General features: G+C 42.0%; 1 protein-coding gene across 1 annotated transcript; it reads right to left on the minus strand.

Moving 5' to 3' along the window:
- Window positions 1-86: 86 nt before the first annotated feature.
- Window positions 87-13,771, minus strand: RFC4 (replication factor C subunit 4). Its single transcript, XM_076340659.1, has 10 exons — window positions 13,490-13,771; window positions 12,796-12,874; window positions 8,038-8,117; window positions 6,728-6,847; window positions 5,698-5,841; window positions 5,294-5,414; window positions 4,713-4,838; window positions 2,988-3,068; window positions 1,071-1,187; window positions 87-322 (listed from the first exon to the last, which is right to left on the minus strand). The coding sequence occupies exons 1-10, from the start codon at window positions 13,621-13,623 to the stop codon at window positions 227-229; spliced, it is 1,098 nt and encodes a 365-aa protein (XP_076196774.1). The 5' UTR covers window positions 13,624-13,771; the 3' UTR covers window positions 87-226.
- Between the last annotated feature and the right edge of the window lie 6,546 nt (window positions 13,772-20,317).

Here is a 20,317-nt window from a genome sequence, read left to right on the forward strand (position 1 = left end):
CAACAAAGAACTACAGCGCAGGAGCATTACTGCCCCCTCAGCAGCCAGAGATCTCTTTAACCTAGTGTAAAAAAAGTATTCCAGCATGAGCTTTTCCAACTGCTGAGCAGTCCTTTTATTGCAAAAAGCAGTACAAAAGTACACAGGTCCCTTGCCCTCAGAACCTCAGCTGCCCACGAAACAAAAAGCTGCTCTACTCTGCTGCCAGCCACTGCTGGAGGAGTTGTTAAGTGTTCTGCGTTAGCTGCTGCATCACAAGGGCGCAGAGACTCATCAGCTGCAAGTATTCGTCAGCACCATCTGCCAAGCATTTGTCCACTTCCTGCAAACAGAAAAGAGAAGGTAAAACCCTCTTAAAATGGTGGTGCTCAGGACAGCTGTCTCTTAGGGTACAATGGAGAACACCAAGATGAAGCTTGCCAACTGTTTACTTAATTGGCAACGACTTCTCTAGCAGCCACACATCGCCTACATACCCGTCATACCAAACGGGGAAAAATTACCTCTCCGGCCTCCCTCTTCTTGAGGAGGCCAAGATGTGACAGTTTATATACGGGAAGGGATGCGCCATTTGCACTGCAACTAACTGCTAGGAGCATCACCCTGCAGGTCATCAACGCTATCTGCCTTTCTTCAGTGAGTTTAGCAGAACCTCCACCACAGCTGTCTCTTCTTCTTGGCCAAAATTTAGCAAGTTAATTAACTTTTTTTGAAAAGGCATATTTTACACACCAGAACAAAAACTTGCATTTTGCAGTTCCCAATTTGTTTAAGTGCTGACTTAAAATCTTGCCTTAGTTTTCCTTCTCAATTTATATTCAAACCAATCAACTCACAAACGTCTTGCTTGAGCACCATTAGAACAATTAAATATGGCTAATAATTCACCTAACTGGATTTCAATTCCTTCTCATGAGATTTCTCAGAACAAAAATTTAGGTCACGCCAAGAAAATTCAGAACTAAAAATCAAAATAAATAGTTATGTATGCTTCTTGGGAAACAGTGAATAAACAAAAATTAATCATTGGAGATTCATGTGGGGTTTTTTAACTCCAGCTACAGACTTACCGCAAGTTTCTCGACTATGACAGATTTCTGCTTGTCACTGTAATCTTCGCTCTCAACAACAGTATCATGCAGCTGGTTTACAAGCTGAGCAGCAGCATACCCTTCATTTATGAGATTCTGTGTCAGGGACAGAAGAAAATGGAAATAATTCAGCAGCAGAAACACCACAAACCAGAAAACCAATCTGAAAAATTCTGTCTGAACTGAAAGGCTGTACTGAAATTTATTATGGAACTTTCACATTTTAGAGGACAAGTCAGTAGAGTTTGTACATAGCCCAGCATCCTGCCTGACAGTGACCCAAAGTGAGCACCTAGGAAAGACTGCAAGAGCATGGCAGGCACACAGCACTAATTTTGCCCAAATATTCTTCCAGCTTCTGACAATTTACATCTTGGGGATTTTGTGAGCTAGCGACATTTTAAGCATTTAACAACCTCCACTGAACCTGTCCAATCTTATTCTAAAATCAGGAAAGCTCAGCATCCACAGCATCATGTGGCAGTTGCGCAGCTTTCACATTATAAAGTGCCACCTACTTTGATTTATTTTCTTCATCTGGTAGTTGCTAGCCTCAGGCATACAAAGATCTGTAAGGCCAAAACTTTTTTAATAAATTAAAAGCCATGGCAACTAAAGATAGCTTTTAAAAAAAAAAAAAAAAATAAAAAAACCACAGTAGTGCTCAGTTACAAAACCAGCAAATATTGAGAACAGTAGTCCACAAAGCCATTTAGGCAGAGAGAAGTTTATGAAAACATAAAAAGAGTTGGTGCAACCTTATTTTTCTGTACAGCAAAATATACACCCATGCTTTACAGAAGTACGCATTCAAATTGTGTCAACTGCATATTGAGCACTATTATCTGAAACAAAAGCCCCACCTACTCTAGAAACTGGAGAACAGTTCCAAACTACTACATTAGATTAGATCATGGTCTGATGAAAGACCATATCAGCTCTAAGGATTTAGAAAATCCGTATCATCACCTCTTAAGATCAACACGTATTAGACATCATGATAAGTAAATGTGGAAGTGTAAGGCAGTGACAGCTGCGCAAATCCTGGCACAACAATTCTAAGATTTGCTGCAAGTTTACAGAAGAACAGATCCAGACTCAAAACCAGAGGTCCTGCCAAAACTATCCGATGAGGCTCAGCCAAGTAAAAAGCAAGAGGCTGACCAATACTGGCTTTTTTCATACAGGCATGGAACATTTCACTGGGAGAACGGTACCATGGCATGCTCCCCCCTGCCAGGGACAACTCCTTGATTTAAAATCCAGCTCAAGACTGTCTGAGCCTCCTTTAAACTCAGGAGATTAGGAATTTCCCATTCTTCAAAGAGAGCAAGAACCTTTTTTGTATTAAAGAAAAGAAATCCACCTCTATAAACCAGTAGCTTGTGCCTTCTCCAGCAAGATCTATTTTAAGTCACTGCAGTTTGTAAGACAAACTTACTCACTAATGTACCGTAAGATTAACATGAAGTATTTTAAAACTGAAGACTTATTACAGCTTTATTCAGATAGTTCTCATCTAACACAGCTTCCGTGTAATGAAGAAGGTGACTAGTCCAGAGACCAGTCCGCTGAAGACGCAGTTCTAAAGGCCTGATCCAAGTGTCTCGCTAGGAATTCCTACTCTGCCTAATTCAGCCTAACAGCTCCACAGGTCACCAGTTTAACTCAGGAGAAAGCCAGACTCACATTGGTAGGGAATCTTATTTGCAGCTTTGACAGTTCTTCCTCAGAAGGGAAAGATCAGAGTACTACCTGGTAAAAGACATGCTTCCTGAAGTGTGCATCCTAACCGACCTGAGGCCAAACATTCTTCAGCTGCAGCCCAGCAACAAAAGATTCACAGGGCAGTGACCTGGAAAAAATACCCAGGCTAGAGCACTAAGAGGACTCTACCTTTGCCAGTGTTTCCAGTTTCTCAAATGAACCACTCCGGCAAACAGATAGCAGTTCTTCAGTTGTTTCTTTAGGGATGACCTGTAACAAGAAGTTACATTTCTTAATTTCAACTTTGTAAACTTAAAATTGAATTTGATGCATACAGTAACAGATACAAACTGCTTATGAAGGAGGCCATTTTAGCATTTCATTCCTCTACACACCCAACCACTTTCAAGCAAGTATATAAGACAGACTCACTAAGCTTTAAGAGTGAGAGCTAGGCTGTAATATTTGTCCTATATTGGTGATATTAAAATAAACCCCATATAATGATAGTGAACTGTCAAAGTCACTTTCATAAACCCAACAAACAATCGCTTATTCAGGACACTGACTAAGTGGAGGACCTACTTCAACAATTAGATCAGCCAATGCTTTCTGTACCATTCTACACCTAAGCAAAACAGCAAATCAGTTTTCTCTCCAGTGACGCACAAGGGACATACAAAAAAAGCCCAATGCAACCAGATCAGACAATAAATCAGAAGAAAAAAAGTTGACAGATGCCATTATTTAGCTCTGAGCAGAGCAGCACTGCCCACATTCTCCCCTCTACTCATTGTCATTCCTGTCAGTTGAGTGTCTGGACGGTTTGGTTTCAAAGCTTCGTTATTAATCTTTTGTACTAAGGTCACTCCAGGGCCACAAAAGTTATGTACGACCAAGAACTTGGAAGTCTTTATGAAGATGTAAAGTTGGGTTCCTTTGGTTTAAACAAGCATTATTCAATAATGGATTTTCATGCTTCTCTTTCTTATCATTACAGTCAACTTCCGCCAGGTTTCTTAGAAATTGTGATTTACAGATAGCTGTAAGTGAAATCCAGCTCTTTTCTACAGCTAGATACACAAAACTGAACGAGTTCACTGAGAAAATTGTTTATAACTGTTCTGTAAAACATGCACGGTAGCAATTGCCTCTGGTTCTATCAAAGTGAAAACCTCGCAACCCTTGCAATTAGCTATGATGATAGCACCTTCAAGGGAAGTGTGTCCATCATTAAAGCCCATTTATTCTTCAGCTCCTCAACTCCTCATCTTACATTTCTTGCTTCAGGGGGTAAGTGTTTTGTTGCTATAGGAACACCTTCACACAAGTTTCATTAAATGCATTTCCTCTCAGGTTTCTCCCGTCCCTGTCGGTATTATCTATGTCATTCTAGAAGAAATCACTGCTGTTTTGTTAAAAAGCAAAATCTACACAGATCCTTGAAGAGACACTGTCACTGGGAACGTTAAGTTGAAAATGAGCTGCTACTGAAAGTCATTCCCCTGTGGTGTTTCCAAACCGTATTTTGCAATGATCTATACTTACATAGACACACACACACACACAAGCGCACCAAAAAGACGTTCTAGTCTACTGTCCCAGAAAAGGCAATACATTTTGCATTCGTGGGCAGAGTATTTCAACTTCAGTTTGAATGATAAGACTATTTTACAGTTTTCCTTGACTTACAGAATAAGTTGCTAGAAACTTGCTATGTAGTAAGTGTACAGAATCAGGGAGTCTTTAAAATTCTGGTGGATAGTGTATCAGTACCATACTGCAATACTAATGGGTATAATATAACAATTTTTTAATCAAGCTTTGAGCAAAGGTAGATACAGGTAGCAAGTACACTTACTACACAAATGCTTTTCAGACTAATTACAGGAGAAATTGTAAAGCACAGCTTACCCCAGCAATTTCAGTGACTATCTTCTCTGTGATCTCTTTCCCGCCCATTAGGCGAGTGGCACTTTGAAGAAAAGTAATTGCTTTTCTTAAGTCCCCTTCTGACACTTTAACGAGGTAAGATACTGCCTGAAAAATAATGTCAGAAAATGCCAAGTTATATGTTCACTGTTATTTAAAATCCAGCACACTTTCTCAGCACATTGATTTTAAAACATCAAGTAGTGCCTAAAGCAGATTGTCACAGACAGGCACAATACACAAATTACAAAGCAACCTCTCTGCTAATATAAATGTGTGCTGGCAATTTCAGAATGAAGCACGGTTTAATGCAAGTATCCTCAGCACAGAACAAAAAGCCCTACAGTTTAGCTTCAACTTGCTCTGGTAGACATTTCTCTGGTTTTAGGAAGACTCTTAAAATTCATCCCATCTATGGAAGGAGAATAATATCTAAATGAATCTATATATTGTATTTAATACAATTGAGCAGTCTGGAAAGGTATGCTGACTTAGCCCCTTTCACGGTAATGCAATTATGCACTGGATTAACCAATAAAATTACATGGCAACCATGAAGTTACCTCACTACTGATTTTCACATGTTCCTTCCCAGAAACATCCAATAGCCTCTGCTGCTGGATTTTGTCTGACAAAGGCTTGAAGCGGAATTTGGAGCATCGAGATGTTAATGGTTCAATTATTCTGAAAGAAAGGAAGGTAAGCGCTCGGTAAATGAATGCATGGGTCAAGTTCATACAGACAAAGCTATCAAGGCAGAAAAGGGCAACATAACCTTAAAACTGCAACACTGTAAAAGTTGATACCTAAACGTTGTCTTCAGTCTTGTATTCACAGTTACATCTCTATTAACTATGAAAACTAGATATCAACCTCTCAGTGAAGAAGAAAAAAAAGGAAAAAAAAAAAAAAGAGTACAGAATAGGAAGAGCAACAAGTCCAAATAAGCAACAAATTCCACACATACCTGCTGATGTAGTTACAAATAAGGCAGAAACGTGTTGTTTTAGATTCTTTTTCCATTGTACGTCTTAAGGCTGCCTGGGCTGCTGAAGTCATTGAGTCTGCTTCATCCAGGATTACAATTTTAAAAGGAGGACAGACTTTACCACTGAAAAAATAAGAAATCTGTTATCCAGGAGACATGCAATGTATAGACCAAGTAAAAAAAAAAAAAAAAAAAAAGAAATCACTGCAAGTCATATACTTAAGTATTTATACAGGATAAATAGAACATATTCAGAGGTTCGATCTTTTTCAATTATTTTTAGATAACAGACTAATATTTGTAATAAGGGGGGACTGAGTTCCCATAGAAAGACCTACACTTGAATACTGCAAAAGTCCTCAAAAATATGTACTCTTGCTTTAAGTTTCTTCTTTTAATAACTAATGCAGCACTTATTTTTACAGGCTTCCTGTAAAAGAACACTGCAACAGACTAACTTCAGTACACAAGACAATTTCTTGCCAGATAGTCCTGGCATGTACTTTCTTCCTGCTACTTTCCACAATCTGTTTTTTCCACACATACGGCTTCACCTGTACAGGGCTTCTCACCACCTAACACCAGAATCTTGTTAGCATCTCATAAACTAGCACCCACCTTGTGTAAGATGCTGCAGATTAGAGGTACTACAGAAGCAACTTCCACCACCGTTCACCCAAAGAAGCTTTTATATGGCAGTCAGACAACATCTGCAAAGGCAGCGACGTATCACCAATCTAGAAGGCTTGATCTTTTGGGGTTTTCCTTGTCTGCCTCTCTCTAAGTCTAACAGCACTAGTAGAAGTTCATCTCAGGTATTCAAACTCTCAACGTGAAATTGCATGAAGTCAAAGCTTAGCCAAAGCACTGCATGTGTTGCAAACTTCTGGGCAGTGCTGACCCATCATTTATATTAGAATTATAAAGTTAACCTAAACAAAAACAACCACATGCTTTGTCCTAAGCAAGAAAGTCCATCAAACAGAGCCAGCTTTGATCCAGCACTTACTCTGAACGGCTTCCAGATGGAGTTAGCTGAGCAAAAGCCTTCACTTTTTCCCGAATCACTTGTATTCCACGCTCATCAGAAGCATTTAACTCAAGGACTCTTTGCCGGAATAATTCAGGCCTGCAAAATTTTTATTACAAGATGTTAGCTGCTAACTCTTGTAATGATTTATTATAAAGTATACCAACAACCCTTCCGGCCTTTTTGAATGGCAGGTATTATTTTTGCCAGCATTACTAAATAACATACTTTGTTAAAGGACAGTTAAGTTGAGATTATTAAGTGTTAGGTATGAATTTCCATTAGCTATTTTTACAATTGCCTCTCAGACTGCAGAAAAACAATGAAGTGTAAAATTACATTAGTTATCCAGGAAAAAAGAAGTAGGAAGTTGGCTTCACAAGTTCAGAGCACTATGTTATATGCCTTTCTATTTATATGCTGTGAGCATGTGGAAGAACAAGTAAAATTCCCAGATACAGTCACTGGCAGTGCTCTGCCATTGCAATACTACTAGAAAGAAGCATCTAGAAAGTATAATACAGGCAGTATTTAGCAGCAGTACTATACAGCAGCACCTCTGATAAAAAAAAATAAATATGAATACAGTGGATTTTAAGTTCTGGGAATTCAAATGGACACACAATGTGGAGTTGTCTTCCTACTATTAAACGAGAAATGGTTCTTTCCAAAAAACAACATGAGCCAAAAATTAAAGATGACGATGGGGGGTGGGGTGAGGGACTAAAGTCAACATTAGATTTGCTCATAACATCAGACCACCTTCTCATCCATTTTTTGCTTCTGGGTCACTGAATTCACTACTCAAACTCCCAAGTGTTACAAGTGAGTTGATGAATGTACACATGCTGAATTTTAGTCTGACTCCCAATATTACTTCCAGACACAATTCAATGGTGCATAATGGAAAGATTACGATTCAGACATTTTATGAAGTGCTTTGAGATCTACGTGTAGCTAACAACTTACTGAATATATCATTAAAATTGGAATTCCTTTACAAAGTTCAGTAAGGCATATGCAAGCCATTTCTTTTCATACTCTTTGCTATAGGGTTACATGGCTGCTAGTCTCAAGTGTTGTAAGTCTATATCGGTAACAGAAATCAATGACTTGTGACAGGACAAGTGAGAAAGAAATCTCACGTTAGAGCTGAATTAGAATATGAAGATATTCCTGAAAAAGACCTAGAAGCTACATAAGAACAGGCAATGACCAGAGGCACTCTGTCACATGATTACAAGACACATGATAGTCGATTACACCAAAGCAACTTCATTCCAGCTTACCCATAGAGTTCTCTAGCAGCTGCTAAAATAGTGGAAGTCTTGCCAGTTCCAGGTGGGCCATAGAACAACAGATTGGGAAGCTGAAACAGCAAGGCACTGTTTTTTAAAAAAAGCAAATAAACAAAACAAACCACAAACAGAAAAACCTACTGAAAATCTGAGCACCTAATAGAACAGAAACTATCTACTCCTCCTGTTAAATAATACCAAGTCTTTCACTTCCAGGTCACTGCACATCGTGCTCTAAAGGAGGACAAACAGTTGCTGTCTATAACACAGCATGAACAAACCATTATTTGGTGGCACCATCGCATGTTCTATCGAAATTGATACTTCAATTTATATTTTATTTTGATATATTCCCTCCCGGTCATGTCTGAGATCACTAAAGCCTACAGAACTTACTGCTATGACTGCAGTGACACGCAAATTTATCCAAGGATGCCCTTCAAACAGTCTGGATACTACTAGCAGTGCAGCTGTGACAAAATTTGGCACAGGTTAACTATCCCATACTCAGCTCCCCAGACTGCCTTTTCAAGCCATGCTGAGAATTCTGTGCTCCCATTAACCCAACTGCAATAAGTACAAGGTAGCTTGTGAATGCCTGCACTATACTGCAGCGAGTGCAATGCAGACATACCCTAACACTAATCACAGAGATGCTTGCAACAACTGACTGGAATGCATAGGGCTGGCAAATTTCTACATCCCTCCAAGGATTTTTTCAAAGGAGGAAACCAGTGGCATTTCTTAAAGAGATTAGGTTAGCTGATCTTTCGAATAATTTTAATTAATAACCTCAGCATGAAAAATAGGAATGCATTAAAGAAATATGCTGACACAGGAAGATCAAAGCAGCACAGCAAAGACCACAGTAGTAACATAGGATGACATTTAGCAGCACAAAGCATAAAATCTCACAATTTGAGAATATAACTAAATATCTGCTAGATGTCTGGAATTTATCAGCTGGAATAAAATACAAGCTGACTTTGTTTTGTCTGTCAGTCAGAGGAACAGTTTAAGCCTGTGCAACACGTGGTCCTAGGATGTGCACTTTCAATACAGATGGAAAATTACTAATACTAACGTGGGGCTAGTAAGACTTCATCTAGAAAGCTACACACAGTTCAGGTCACCCTTAGTCAAGAATGATGAATCCAAACTGGGAAAGGTGATTAAAGGAGTGAAGAGCCTATCTTACATGAAGTGACTTTTTTAAAGAGTTTGACTTTGTTAGCTCAGCAAAACAAAAGCTGAGAGGGAATACAACTGATCTCCATAAATATATCAGAGCAACACAGGGACAAAGAACAAAGTTGGCATAAACCAAATTTGTATAAGTTATCCATGACTAAATTTTGGCTGAAATCAAGAAGCTTTCTAATTAACATAGGAGTGATAGCTTTCTATACTGCTATTTCAAGTAATCCCTCTTACAAATTATCAGGCTGCACTTTAAAACTGCTGCTTTTGAGAGTAGGGGATGTTCCAGTTCTACATTCTTAGTACAAGAATCCAAGAGTCCCCTCCGATCAACAGCAAAAAGACAAACCTCTCAGTCTGACTTGATTTCCAGCCCTTAATAAATGTTCTATGTTTAAAAAGAGTCAACTAAAATTAGATTAGAGAATTTTATACTGAATATAGCAAGCAATGCAGACAGAATGGGAACAGCAAAACCAAAGACATCCAAAGAGCAGAGAAAAATGCAGGAGTACACAATCCATGATCAGAAAATGAAACAGAGACAGACCAGTCTGGTAACAAGCACCCCATTTTAACAACTAAGATAAGACACAGAGAACAGATTCAACTGTCTATGTACTGTAAAAGTACAGATAGAAGAATTTCAATCTTCAATCAATTTATAGTAAATAAATCCATTTCAAGTTTTGCCTACTCTTTCTGCCAATCATTCGGTGCTTGTTTCCCTAGTTACTAAAAAGTGGAACAGCATTCAGTACTAACAAAAGTTTTTTCAGGTTTAATTAGACACCACAACATTATTATCCCCCTATATCTTTTAGGAAAGCTCCAGGGAAAGGAAATGTTTACTGAATGGCAGCTGAAAATTCACTAACAGCCGTGTCAGGTTAGCACACTGCAAGGGTAGACAGTTTCGTGGAGATTCATAATTTCATGCCTCTCTGCTAATTCACACTCTACTAGTTCTCAAAACAAGCATTAGCAGGTAAAAAGTTTTAATAATAATCTGCTTCCTAATTCCATTAAACCCACACCTTACTACTGTTTCTGTTTCAACCTCATTTATGCTGTTTTCTCACTGAAGTTATCACCAGTATTTACACTACTTTTTCACCAAGCACAGCCTAATCCTTTATGTAACTGTGGCAGTATTTTTAAACAGACTGCAACCTGATCTGGTTATCCATTTTTCAATGCTTGCCAGGGGTAAGCAGGATACCTGCAGGCATCATCCCGCTTATGGGAAAGTTACCACATATAGTGCAAACCCCAAGTCCTTTTCTAGAAGTTTCAGTACAAATGAAGATGTAAATTGCAATGATAATCCTACACCTAACTCTCTTTTCAGTCATTAAGATAGCATCAAGTAAACGAAAATTAAAGAATACTATGACACTTGTCAGTTTCTTTGCAAAAAGTAACAACAAATCCACAGTCCTGGCAGACAGAAATCCATTTCTCCAGTTCAAAACCACTTAGACTCTGGTCTCCCCAGTTTATAACAAGACAGATGCTTGCTATTACAGATGGAGATATATCAGGGACTTAAAAGTCCTGCTCCATTTAGCAGCTCCCAAACCAAGGCCCACAAATACTTACAGGCCAATCAACAAAGGACTGGCTCTCCATTTTCAACGCTAAGGTTTAAATAAAGCACATTACATAAACCTACAGTGTTGTCACAGCTGTTTCTTTGATCTCCCCAGATCTCCAAATTCAGTAAGAACTTCTGAAATAAATACCAGCCACCTCAGAGTTTAAATTACACTTTTGCCTTTTTGACGGAATGAGTCCTTTCAAGGACTAATGAAAATGTCCAAATTTTAAAAGCGTCAAATATTTTAAAGTACTTGCATGATTTTGTTCTCAAATGCCTTGCTGAGTTTGGGTAGTTATGGCAGAATACAAAGCCTGTAACCATAAGCGGAAATTATAATTTGTCTTTTCAACTCAGGAGGCAAAAAGTCAACACAAGTGTACTAGGCTCATAATCCAAGAAACATTGCTGATCTAGAAGCTGTAAGGTTTTAAATAGCTGTTGCTCAAAATAGAACTTCACAACCCATCACCTAAGCGATGTTACATGACTGATGTGTCCAGACAGAATAGGTGGCAGCACCTCATTTCTCCTTAGCTGTTAATAGTTCCTTACTAATTACCTCAACTATACAAATATTGTAATATAGCAGCACTCCTGTGAAACCCAGATTTCTATGGGTACAACATTACATGACAAGGTCACATTATAACAGCATTCTCAAAGTAAACTGAATCTGGAGACATGAACTAAAGAAAGGAATTATACAAGTCTTTCCCAGTTCTGTCGTACCAGCTATGCTCAAACAAATAAAGTACTTCTGCTTTTGCAAGTTCTGATTAAATGAATATTTTCAGGTAGAAATAGATTCACATTAGTCAAAAACAGAACTGCAAAGTAAATTGTCATAAGATAAAATTTTCCAATACCAAAGACTACCTGTGCATAGTGCACATCAGAGCACACTACAAGTGAAAGGCTTCTTGCATAAAACTCTGAAAAGTCCGTATCGTTCCTTTTAGCTCTTGGTGAGCAGACAGCCATATCACAAATGTCATTTTCAGACAACCACTTCAGCTGGCATTAGCAGTCCATGAAAACAGAAACAGCTTTTGGAGCACAAGAATGACCCTTCTAGGAGAAATGTGGAGCAAAAAAAAGTCTCAGCAGTCTCAGTACGAAGGAAGGAATTGTCTAGATTTACAAGAAAGCACAGCCATCTCTTGGCTACCTACTTTATTTCTCCCTTCAGTCCCTCCACCTCCCCATCACCTGGTTTGGAGGAAATAACCATCATTCATACTGAATATTTACTAAATTTTTATCCAAAAGCAAATGCAAATGTAAACAAAAGCAACTGAAAATGCTCTGCTCATCCTCTTCATATTCTTAGGTCACAGATGCCAAAACTGCAGTGAAGTTAGTGAAATTGTCATACTTAGCTTTTTAAAGCCAAAGAGGCTTACTTGGAAACTTTAACCCAAAAAGTTTGGGGATCGCTATCTAAGTAGTAGACCTGGCACTTAAAACTTAAACTTCCCTCATTAGCAAACAGTATATTTGTTTTAATGTTCAGCAATTTCATAGAAGCACTGACAGATCACCAGAACTGTTTAGGAACGACTGGCAATCCAGACTTTTCTACAAAAGAAAAATTTCCCCTCTCCTCCTAAACACGGTTGTCAAAAGTACTAGCTGAATAGTAGTGTAGACACAACAAAAGCCTTTCCAGATTTGAAACTATTAACAAGAAGTTTACCAATTAAGCTTTTCCAGAAAAATTCCAAACTGCATCACAGAGCTGACAATTTTACAATGTTTAGAGGGCTGGAAACATCACAAGTTTTACACATATATCACAACATACTACAAGCAAGCCAGTTAGCTTGTTTGTAAAGTACCACTGTAAAAATGATCATTGCTGAGTTAGAAAAGAGAAGTTTTTGTTACCACTGGCTAAAGCTTCTGCCTAAACATACTGATTGGGTAGATGTTATCTTTACACTCACATCAGCACCTTCCAAGGACTTTTTCAGCACAGCAACAACTTCATCCTGGAAGGCGACTTCATCCACATTTTTGGGGCGACTAAATAAAAAGACATTAAATGCAATTTATTAGCTAACAAAGTTTCAGAAGAAAATTGAAATTGAGAAAAACAACATTCCCCTTTCTGATTACATCGGGTACTTAAGAATTACAGCAAATTTTGTAGTTGAGGTCAAAATCATAACAGAAAATCCGTCTAGTGCCTCTGGTCTGTATTGCTGAAGTGATCTAATTTCTCAGGAAGCTGTTTGTCTATTTCTATTGTAAACACCAGCCTGAGCTGTTTTTAGAAGCAGAACTCTATTGCAAACTGCAATATTTTACCACTTCATCAGCTGATAAAGGCTTCTCAAAAACGAAGCACTTAATGCACTTCTGCACCAAGCCACAGCGATGAAATCGCACCGCTTGACACGGGCAATTCTGCTCAGTAACACCAACAAAGGGCTCTTATAGTAGTTCACAGCGCTGGTTTTCCCCTGTAACTGAAAAAGTTAAAGCTGTTCTCCCAGGTGGAGACACCTACAGCTGTAACCCCCTTTGCTGTGCACCCACTCCCTCTTCCACAAACCCCCCTCCAGAGCCGATCCCCACCCCCACGACCAGCCACTGCCACCCCGGCCAGCGACCCCACTGCCCCAGAAAAGCCCTTACTATTTCTCCACCCAGGGGATGGGTTTGAGCCTCTTGCCCTCCCCGCTGCTCCCCGCTGCGCCGGCCGCGCCCCTCTCCTTGGCAGCGGGGGGCTTGGTGCTGATGGAAGATGGGCCTTTGAGGAAGGCCTGCATGGCTCCGGCTGGGCTGGGCCGGGCCGGGCCGGGCCGGACCGTCACCTTCACCTCACAGCCTCCCCGCCTCGGCCCAGCCGTCAGGCCGAGCACGGCCCGCACGCGGCCGCAGCGCGCGAGCCCACGGCACCACAGGCCCCCGCCACCCCTTCCCGCCAACCCGCGACCGGCGAGGGGCGGGGCCGCTTCCGCCTGCCGAGGGCCAACCGCAGAGCTCGGCCCCGCCGCGGAGGCGGGCACTGACGTAACGCCTTGGAGCCAAGGGCCGGGGGCGCCCGCCGGCAGCGCTGCGCATGCTCCGGTTTCTGAAGTGGGAGCGGGGAGCGGGGAGCGGGGAGCGGGGAGCGCGCGCTCTGGGCGGGGAGCGGGAGGTCCCCTCCGGCCGGGCGGTGGCGTCGCCTCAGGGCGCCGTGGCCGCGCTCCCCCTCAGGGCGGCTGCGGCGGGGTGCTGGGCGGCTGGCGCCCCTCCTCGCCGTCCATCCCAAATGCCCCTTCCCCAGCGGGGGGGGGGGGAAGTGCTATACAAAAGCAGCGCCGAAAGCAAGCGGAGGAGGGGCCTCTCCTGTCAGGAGGTGGGAGCCGCTGCGGCCCTGGGGCGGGGGCCGCTCCCCTCGGCTGGCGGCTGAGGTGCGTCTTGGGGGGGGGGGTCTCTGGAAGTGAAACCCACGAAAGCCGGAGTCTGTCCCAGCGCTGTCCTGCTCCAGCTGCCCCTGGCGATTTGCGATCGTACGGTCATCGCTGCTCAAACCTTCTCCGGCCCTTGCTGTTGCCATGCGAGCAGCTCCCCCAGGTGTACAGGCGCAGGGGTTAGCTAGGCAAAAGCTACCAGTGAAGCTAAAGTGAATCCTTTTTGTTTTCCCATTACTTCTAATAATCTCCATTACAGCAAAGCCAGGAAAAAAAGTGAGGGGCGTGATTGATGTGACAGTTCCCTTTAAAGGACAAAAAGACATCCTAGTAGATCTGGCAGTCGTGATGCACGCCCACATTTTCATGCGCTAGGTAGCTACCGCTTATCCTCCCAATTATGTACCAGTTTTGTGGATAAAAAAATAAAGCAATTCTGCTACCAGCAGTTGTATATTGTGTGGCTGCAGATGTTCAGCTTTACTATTACCCCTTAGCTACTCCTGGGCACGAGGCACAGCCGGAGTGGCCTGGGCAGCCGAGGTAGTGATCACCCAGAATAGAACCAGTGCAAGGGAAAAGAGTGGATTGGAAATGGTTTCTATGGCAACAGATGAGCAGTCTTCGGAAAAGGAAATGCGGGAAAGGATTTAGGCTGAAAATACATGATTCTGTCACTGAGACAAGCCTGTAATCCTTGTCTGGGAAATTTTAAATAAACTGTTTCCTCTCATCTGGCATTCTGCTATTGAAGCATGAAATCCAGATCGTAGCCTTAGCAGCAAGAAATGCCCACACATAGAATTACTGAAGTTGTCTTGTTCTAGATGAAAATGCAATGCTCTTTTTTTTCCCCACTGTGATTATATTTGGTACTTCCAAGTCATGGTAACCTGGAAATGGTAAGGATGTATAAGCAGCTAGAACAGATTAGCTTTCTTTCTGAAACTGTATAAAGCTTTGTTGTATTTTTTCAGCTTCATTCTATTTGGTGGTCTCTATTAGATCCCCTCTCCTTAATGGAGCCACTTCACATATACCTGGCATTTGAGCATTTTATCAGCTATCTATCTGTGAGCCTCAGGTTCAGTTCAGCAATGGAACGTCCTGTCTGCTACATTAATTTAACTTCGTAACACAACTTTTTCTTTCATTACCTTAACAAGAGTTAAAAATTCCAGAAAGGAATAATCAAACCCAAGCTCCTCTCTCTTGCTCCCTGTTTTCCTCTCCCTCCCCCTCAAATGTACAAGGACTGAAAATTATGCTTGCTCTATTCTATTGAATTGCATTCACTCACTGTATTAAGGTCCAACAGATCAAACTCAGACAGTTATGATGTCCTCTCATTTGCGTGACCACAGCGTTTCCCATGGCAAAGATTGTGTTTTACACTAGCCTCATCACTGCTCCTCAAATGTGGCCCGTAGAAACTGCTAGTCTAATGCGTAGAAAGGCCAGTTTAGCTTTAAAATGCTAATCATTTGATGCATGCTGGATTTGTTCTTATGTAAGACTATTTAAGACTTTATTTTAATTTATAAAGCTATACAACCCATGATGTGTTGGTATTTAAAAATCGTAGTACCACAGTGGCAGATGCCTCATTACTGATACTGATCGAAGGCAACCTTCATTCTCATTGTAGCCAGGTCCTCCAGCCACACTTAAACCCTAGTATCTTCCAAGTACCTCAGGTCTAGTAATTGCTACCAAACTTTATGGCTGTCAAAATTATAAATAAATTAAAAAAATAACTAGACAGATTCATCAAGAAATGGAGTATTAAATATGATCAAGCAAATGCAAAATTAAGCTCAGAAAGTCCATGAACTACAGACGGCTGCAATGTAAGAGGGGAGTACTGGAGAGGGACTCTCTCTTCAAGTGGCCTGTTTCATACACTCTTTCCTAAGGGTGTATTAACGGTCCTACTCACAGATGGGCTACTGCCCCAGTCTGTGCCAGGACAGCTGTTCTGGAGCACAGAGAGTGAATGATTGATGTAAATGATGGTGACAAAAAGTTTTATGATGGGGAGGGAAGAAAGGGAGAGGAGCAGAGAGCTTTGCTTAAACTAGTGTCTTCAGCGGCCTCTTTTCCTTCAGAATGGATGTTAGAAGCAGCTGTGCTCCTTTTCAAGTAAAGTAGCTGAAACAGCATCTGAGGCAAAGCAGGTCAGGCTTTGCAAAGCTTAGCCAAGAGGCTAAGCATGAAGGCAGAGACCTAGGCATTGCTGGGGGAGCTGTGTGCGGGAGAAAAAGTGTACATGCACGTTTCGGCAGAGGAGCCCAGATTTGTCACAGGAGCTGACTGAGAGGACAGTGGAAAGCCAAGAACAGCCAGAGGAGCACTAGCACTGTGACCCTCTTAAAAGCTAAGCAAGAGCACTGTTGACTGAAGTGTTCCAAAAAGAGCAAAAGTAAGAAAACTTGAAATATGGAGTGGTATTTTCCTTTACTACGTGATCAATGTTACAGAAAGGAAACAGCACTCTGTGTGCCGCCTTTGTAGGTATGCATCAGAGAAGCATCTGACTCAGTTACCAGTTTTTTCTACTAATGGAAATGTAGTGCAGATCTGAAGTACTGCCATAACCAGTCAGAAGTGGTGACAGGGTAATTACCGTTCCTGATTGTGCCGACAGTGTTACAGTTCTTCCCAGCCAGTAATAGAGCCCCAGCCTTTGATATGGGGATCAGTCTATAGACAAAAGTTAAGGGAGGAAGAGGTATGGTACCAAAGTAGCTTGTTTGCAAAAGAAGAAAAATTGGGAAAGGGATTCTAAACTTTCCTGTTATTCCATCAGCCTGCCTTTTTTCTGGTATGAAAGTGTCTTCAGATGCACTCTGTACACCAGAAGGTTGTGATCTTGTTCTGGAAGGAGATTTTCCTGAAAAACTAAGAGATGGGTGAGCCTATAAAGGTTATGTAGGACTGGGAAAATGGAGATAATCAATACAGTGAAGAAGATAGGCTAGTTTCATGGATGGATCTCATTTTGATCTTTAACAGCCCTTCAATCTCAGTTGGCTGAATGGTTTTTAGTGACACAAGAAAGAGAAATATAGCTACATAAGATGAGAAAGAAGGAAGGATTAGATTAATCTATATATGTTTTTTGCTGTGAGAGTTTCCCCTTCCATCTGGCCAGGCCATAGGATCTTGTAAACATTTTTTGTTTGCGGTGTGTAATTTACTGTTTATTAAAATTGCTTCCAATGCTTTGGCCTCAGCTGTTTGATTCAGGATCTAATAAATGGCTGGTGATTTGTCAGGCTGTCATCCTACAGAGAAATAAAATTCTTTTGCCTGTTGGCCATCATTTTAATAGTGGAATTGTGGTGTTCGTACAGCCCCTGGCCCTGCTTTCTGGTGAGACCCTGGCTCATGCCTGAAATGTAAATCATCATCCTCTGTACCTCTAACCCATGTGTATCAGCAAGGGCTTTTATCCTTCAGAGGGGAAGTCTGTATTTGTAGTTAAAGTGCTGGCTCAATTTCACAAATATTCGCAGCACTGGAAATTGTTACCATCACAGTGATGGACTAAGTTGCTTCAGCATCTTTGAGCCATTCCTCAAGTGACAGGCACAGGGCTTTCATTTCTCTCTGTCTCCAAGAGATCCCCATAGTCCTGGCTCCTGCTTTTCCCCCTCTCAACTTGGGTCTTGAACTGTGAATCACCAGTGCTTTTGCAGTATTTCTGACTTGGTTGAGTCCCTGTGGCTCTTCTATTTGGGAATTTGTAATAGCAATACACACTATGAACAGCAGCCCTTTTTAATGCAGGCACCACTGCATCTTGGCAGTGTAAAGAAATCATCCTGTGACTGGTAAAACTGGTGGAGTTTGCTATCCCATGGCTGCGTCCTGCAGCCTAAACCTTCCCACCAAAATAACCCGTTTCCCCCTTTTGTTCATTATAACTCACATCATAGGACAGTGCCCTCAACTCCAGCTGAATCCTATGTAACCCACCCCACAGTACAAGCTGGGCAGGGAGCAGCCACAAAATAATTATTCAGTCCTTACCGCATCCTTTCCCCTTTCAGGCTTGTTACACCTTGTTAATTTTCAGTGAACCTATAAGAACTAATTTCTGTCTCCTGCACTGGATTGCAATTGACCAACAGCTCCAAAGTTATTGAAGGTATAGCGGAAAACTGGAAAGCAGACTAACATAGCAAGAACAAATAGTAAAAGAAAAAGGATCTTAAAATAGCAAATGTACACGTGTCTGCAGTTACTGATGCTGAATAACAATGTTGGTATAGGAGCATATGGTCTTAAAATAACTGAGAATAAATTTAGCTAGAAATAAGACAAAGGCTCTTAGCTATCCTTGATGTTCTTGAACAGCCTTGCTGTAGGAGTAGCGAGAGCAAGCCATCTACACTGCTTTCCAGTGGAGTTTAATTCATTTATGAATGGGATTATACAGTGTCTCTGCCTGCAGAAAAAAAGAAAAAAGAAAAAATCTGTTAAGTGTCTGGAAACACAATGACTTTTCTAGTCTTGTGTTCCTACCTGTAATCTGTGACCCTCTGAGAGCAAAATAAAGCATCCCAGATCTTTCAGACCCCTCCAAAGATTATGTCGGGGTGGCATTCTGCTTCCCATATGCTTTTTTTCCCTGATGATGGCATCTCTTCCCTGGTTGAGGGAATCCTTTTAATGTTAGTCAAGATCTTTACAGTTTGAACTTTACTGGCCAGATGGGCAGTAAAAAGGTGATCTCAGAAAAAAATGGCTTTTGCTTTAATCCCAAAATGTTGGCAGGTGGATGGCTCTCAAGTCATCCTCCTCACTTGTTTTCAGGCAGACTTGCTGTTAAACTAACTCAAGAGAATTATGCAAGAAACTGCTCAGCACAGTTGGTCAATCATCCAAAAATGAGGACAACAGCACAGATACTCAGACTGGCTTGTAGGTCAGCCAGCTGATTATAGGATTTTCCCATCACAGAAGTAGATAAAACCTTTTGCAAGACCAGGAATGATGCACTAATTGTGCTGTAAGATCCGATGAGCCCACAGGGGTATTTTACAGCTCCAGCTTTGTGTATACATGATGTCATGTTCTTTGGCATGTCTGGAAAGGTGGACCCAAGCAAAATCCTATGGATGGGTAGGGAAATCTGGAATTAGAGCTGAATCCATTCTGCGGGAATAGAGTAGTTCTTGCAGGCAGCTGCACCCTTCTCTATTTTATTTCTTCATTTTCAGATGTGTAATAAATTTTCCCTGTTTCCTTAAGTATCTTGCGTGGAGCTTCAGGTAGGCTTCAAAGGAGGAGGTGCAAAGAGGGAATGGAGACATACAAGTCTGGCATGCCCTGCCCTTTCTCACTTTCTTGCCTGCCTCACTTTTCCTCTTCTCAGATCCCAGCTGGGGTCTGTAGCTGGGAGGGTTGATGAAGCTTTCCCGTAGCTCAGCAGCCAGTTGCCCTGTGGCAGCCACGCATCCGTGCAAGGCTCAGCTGTGTCCCTGGCACCCAGGGGCAGCTGCTCCCCGCAGACCTACTCTGACCCACTGATGTCCGCCAGTGCCTGCCTGCCCACGGGCACAGCTGAGCTCTGTGGCCATGATCGCAGGTGAGACCCGCCCAGCACCCAGGGCTAATTAATTCACCCTTCTTGTACACGTGCAGCTGGAGAGGGTCCTGTGAGCTCAGTCACACCAGGATCCCAGGGATCCTGTCCAGGATCCTTTGTTGCAGGAGGGCAACAAAGCCTCTGGCCACAACACCCCTAAAAAGCCCAGTGACCCCCCTCCCCCTCCATGTATGCGGCAGCCCCATTTGTCAGGCAAGGGCTTTTAGAGAGGGTGGGAGGAGGGTCTCCGGGGACATCGGGGGGGTTCCACCTGGGGACAACCTGCAAGGCATCTGGGCCCCAGGGGCCAAGGGGGAGCACCGGAGGCTGCCGGTGGGTTGTTCTCGACTCCCAGGCACGCTGGTGAAGAGAGCATCGCAGAGCAGCTGCTGCTGTTACAGCTCTCCTGCCAGCTCCACTCCTCCCGATGCCATTCCTACCTCCAGGATTTTTCCCTGACTCACAGCATCA

This window comes from Aptenodytes patagonicus, chromosome 6 (genome assembly GCF_965638725.1).
Source record: "Aptenodytes patagonicus chromosome 6, bAptPat1.pri.cur, whole genome shotgun sequence".
Taxonomy (NCBI): domain Eukaryota; kingdom Metazoa; phylum Chordata; class Aves; order Sphenisciformes; family Spheniscidae; genus Aptenodytes; species Aptenodytes patagonicus.

Coding starts and splice junctions, on each gene's coding strand:
- RFC4 (XM_076340659.1), bottom strand. CDS start 13,623: ATGCAGGCCTTCCTCAAAGGCCCATCTTCCATCAGCACCAAGCCCCCC. Junction 6,848..8,037: donor GCTGCTAGAGAACTCTATGG/GTAAGCTGGAAT, acceptor AAAATTTTGCAG/GCCTGAATTATTCCGGCAAA. Junction 4,839..5,293: donor ATGTGAAAATCAGTAGTGAG/GTAACTTCATGG, acceptor ATTATTTTTCAG/GCAGTATCTTACCTCGTTAA.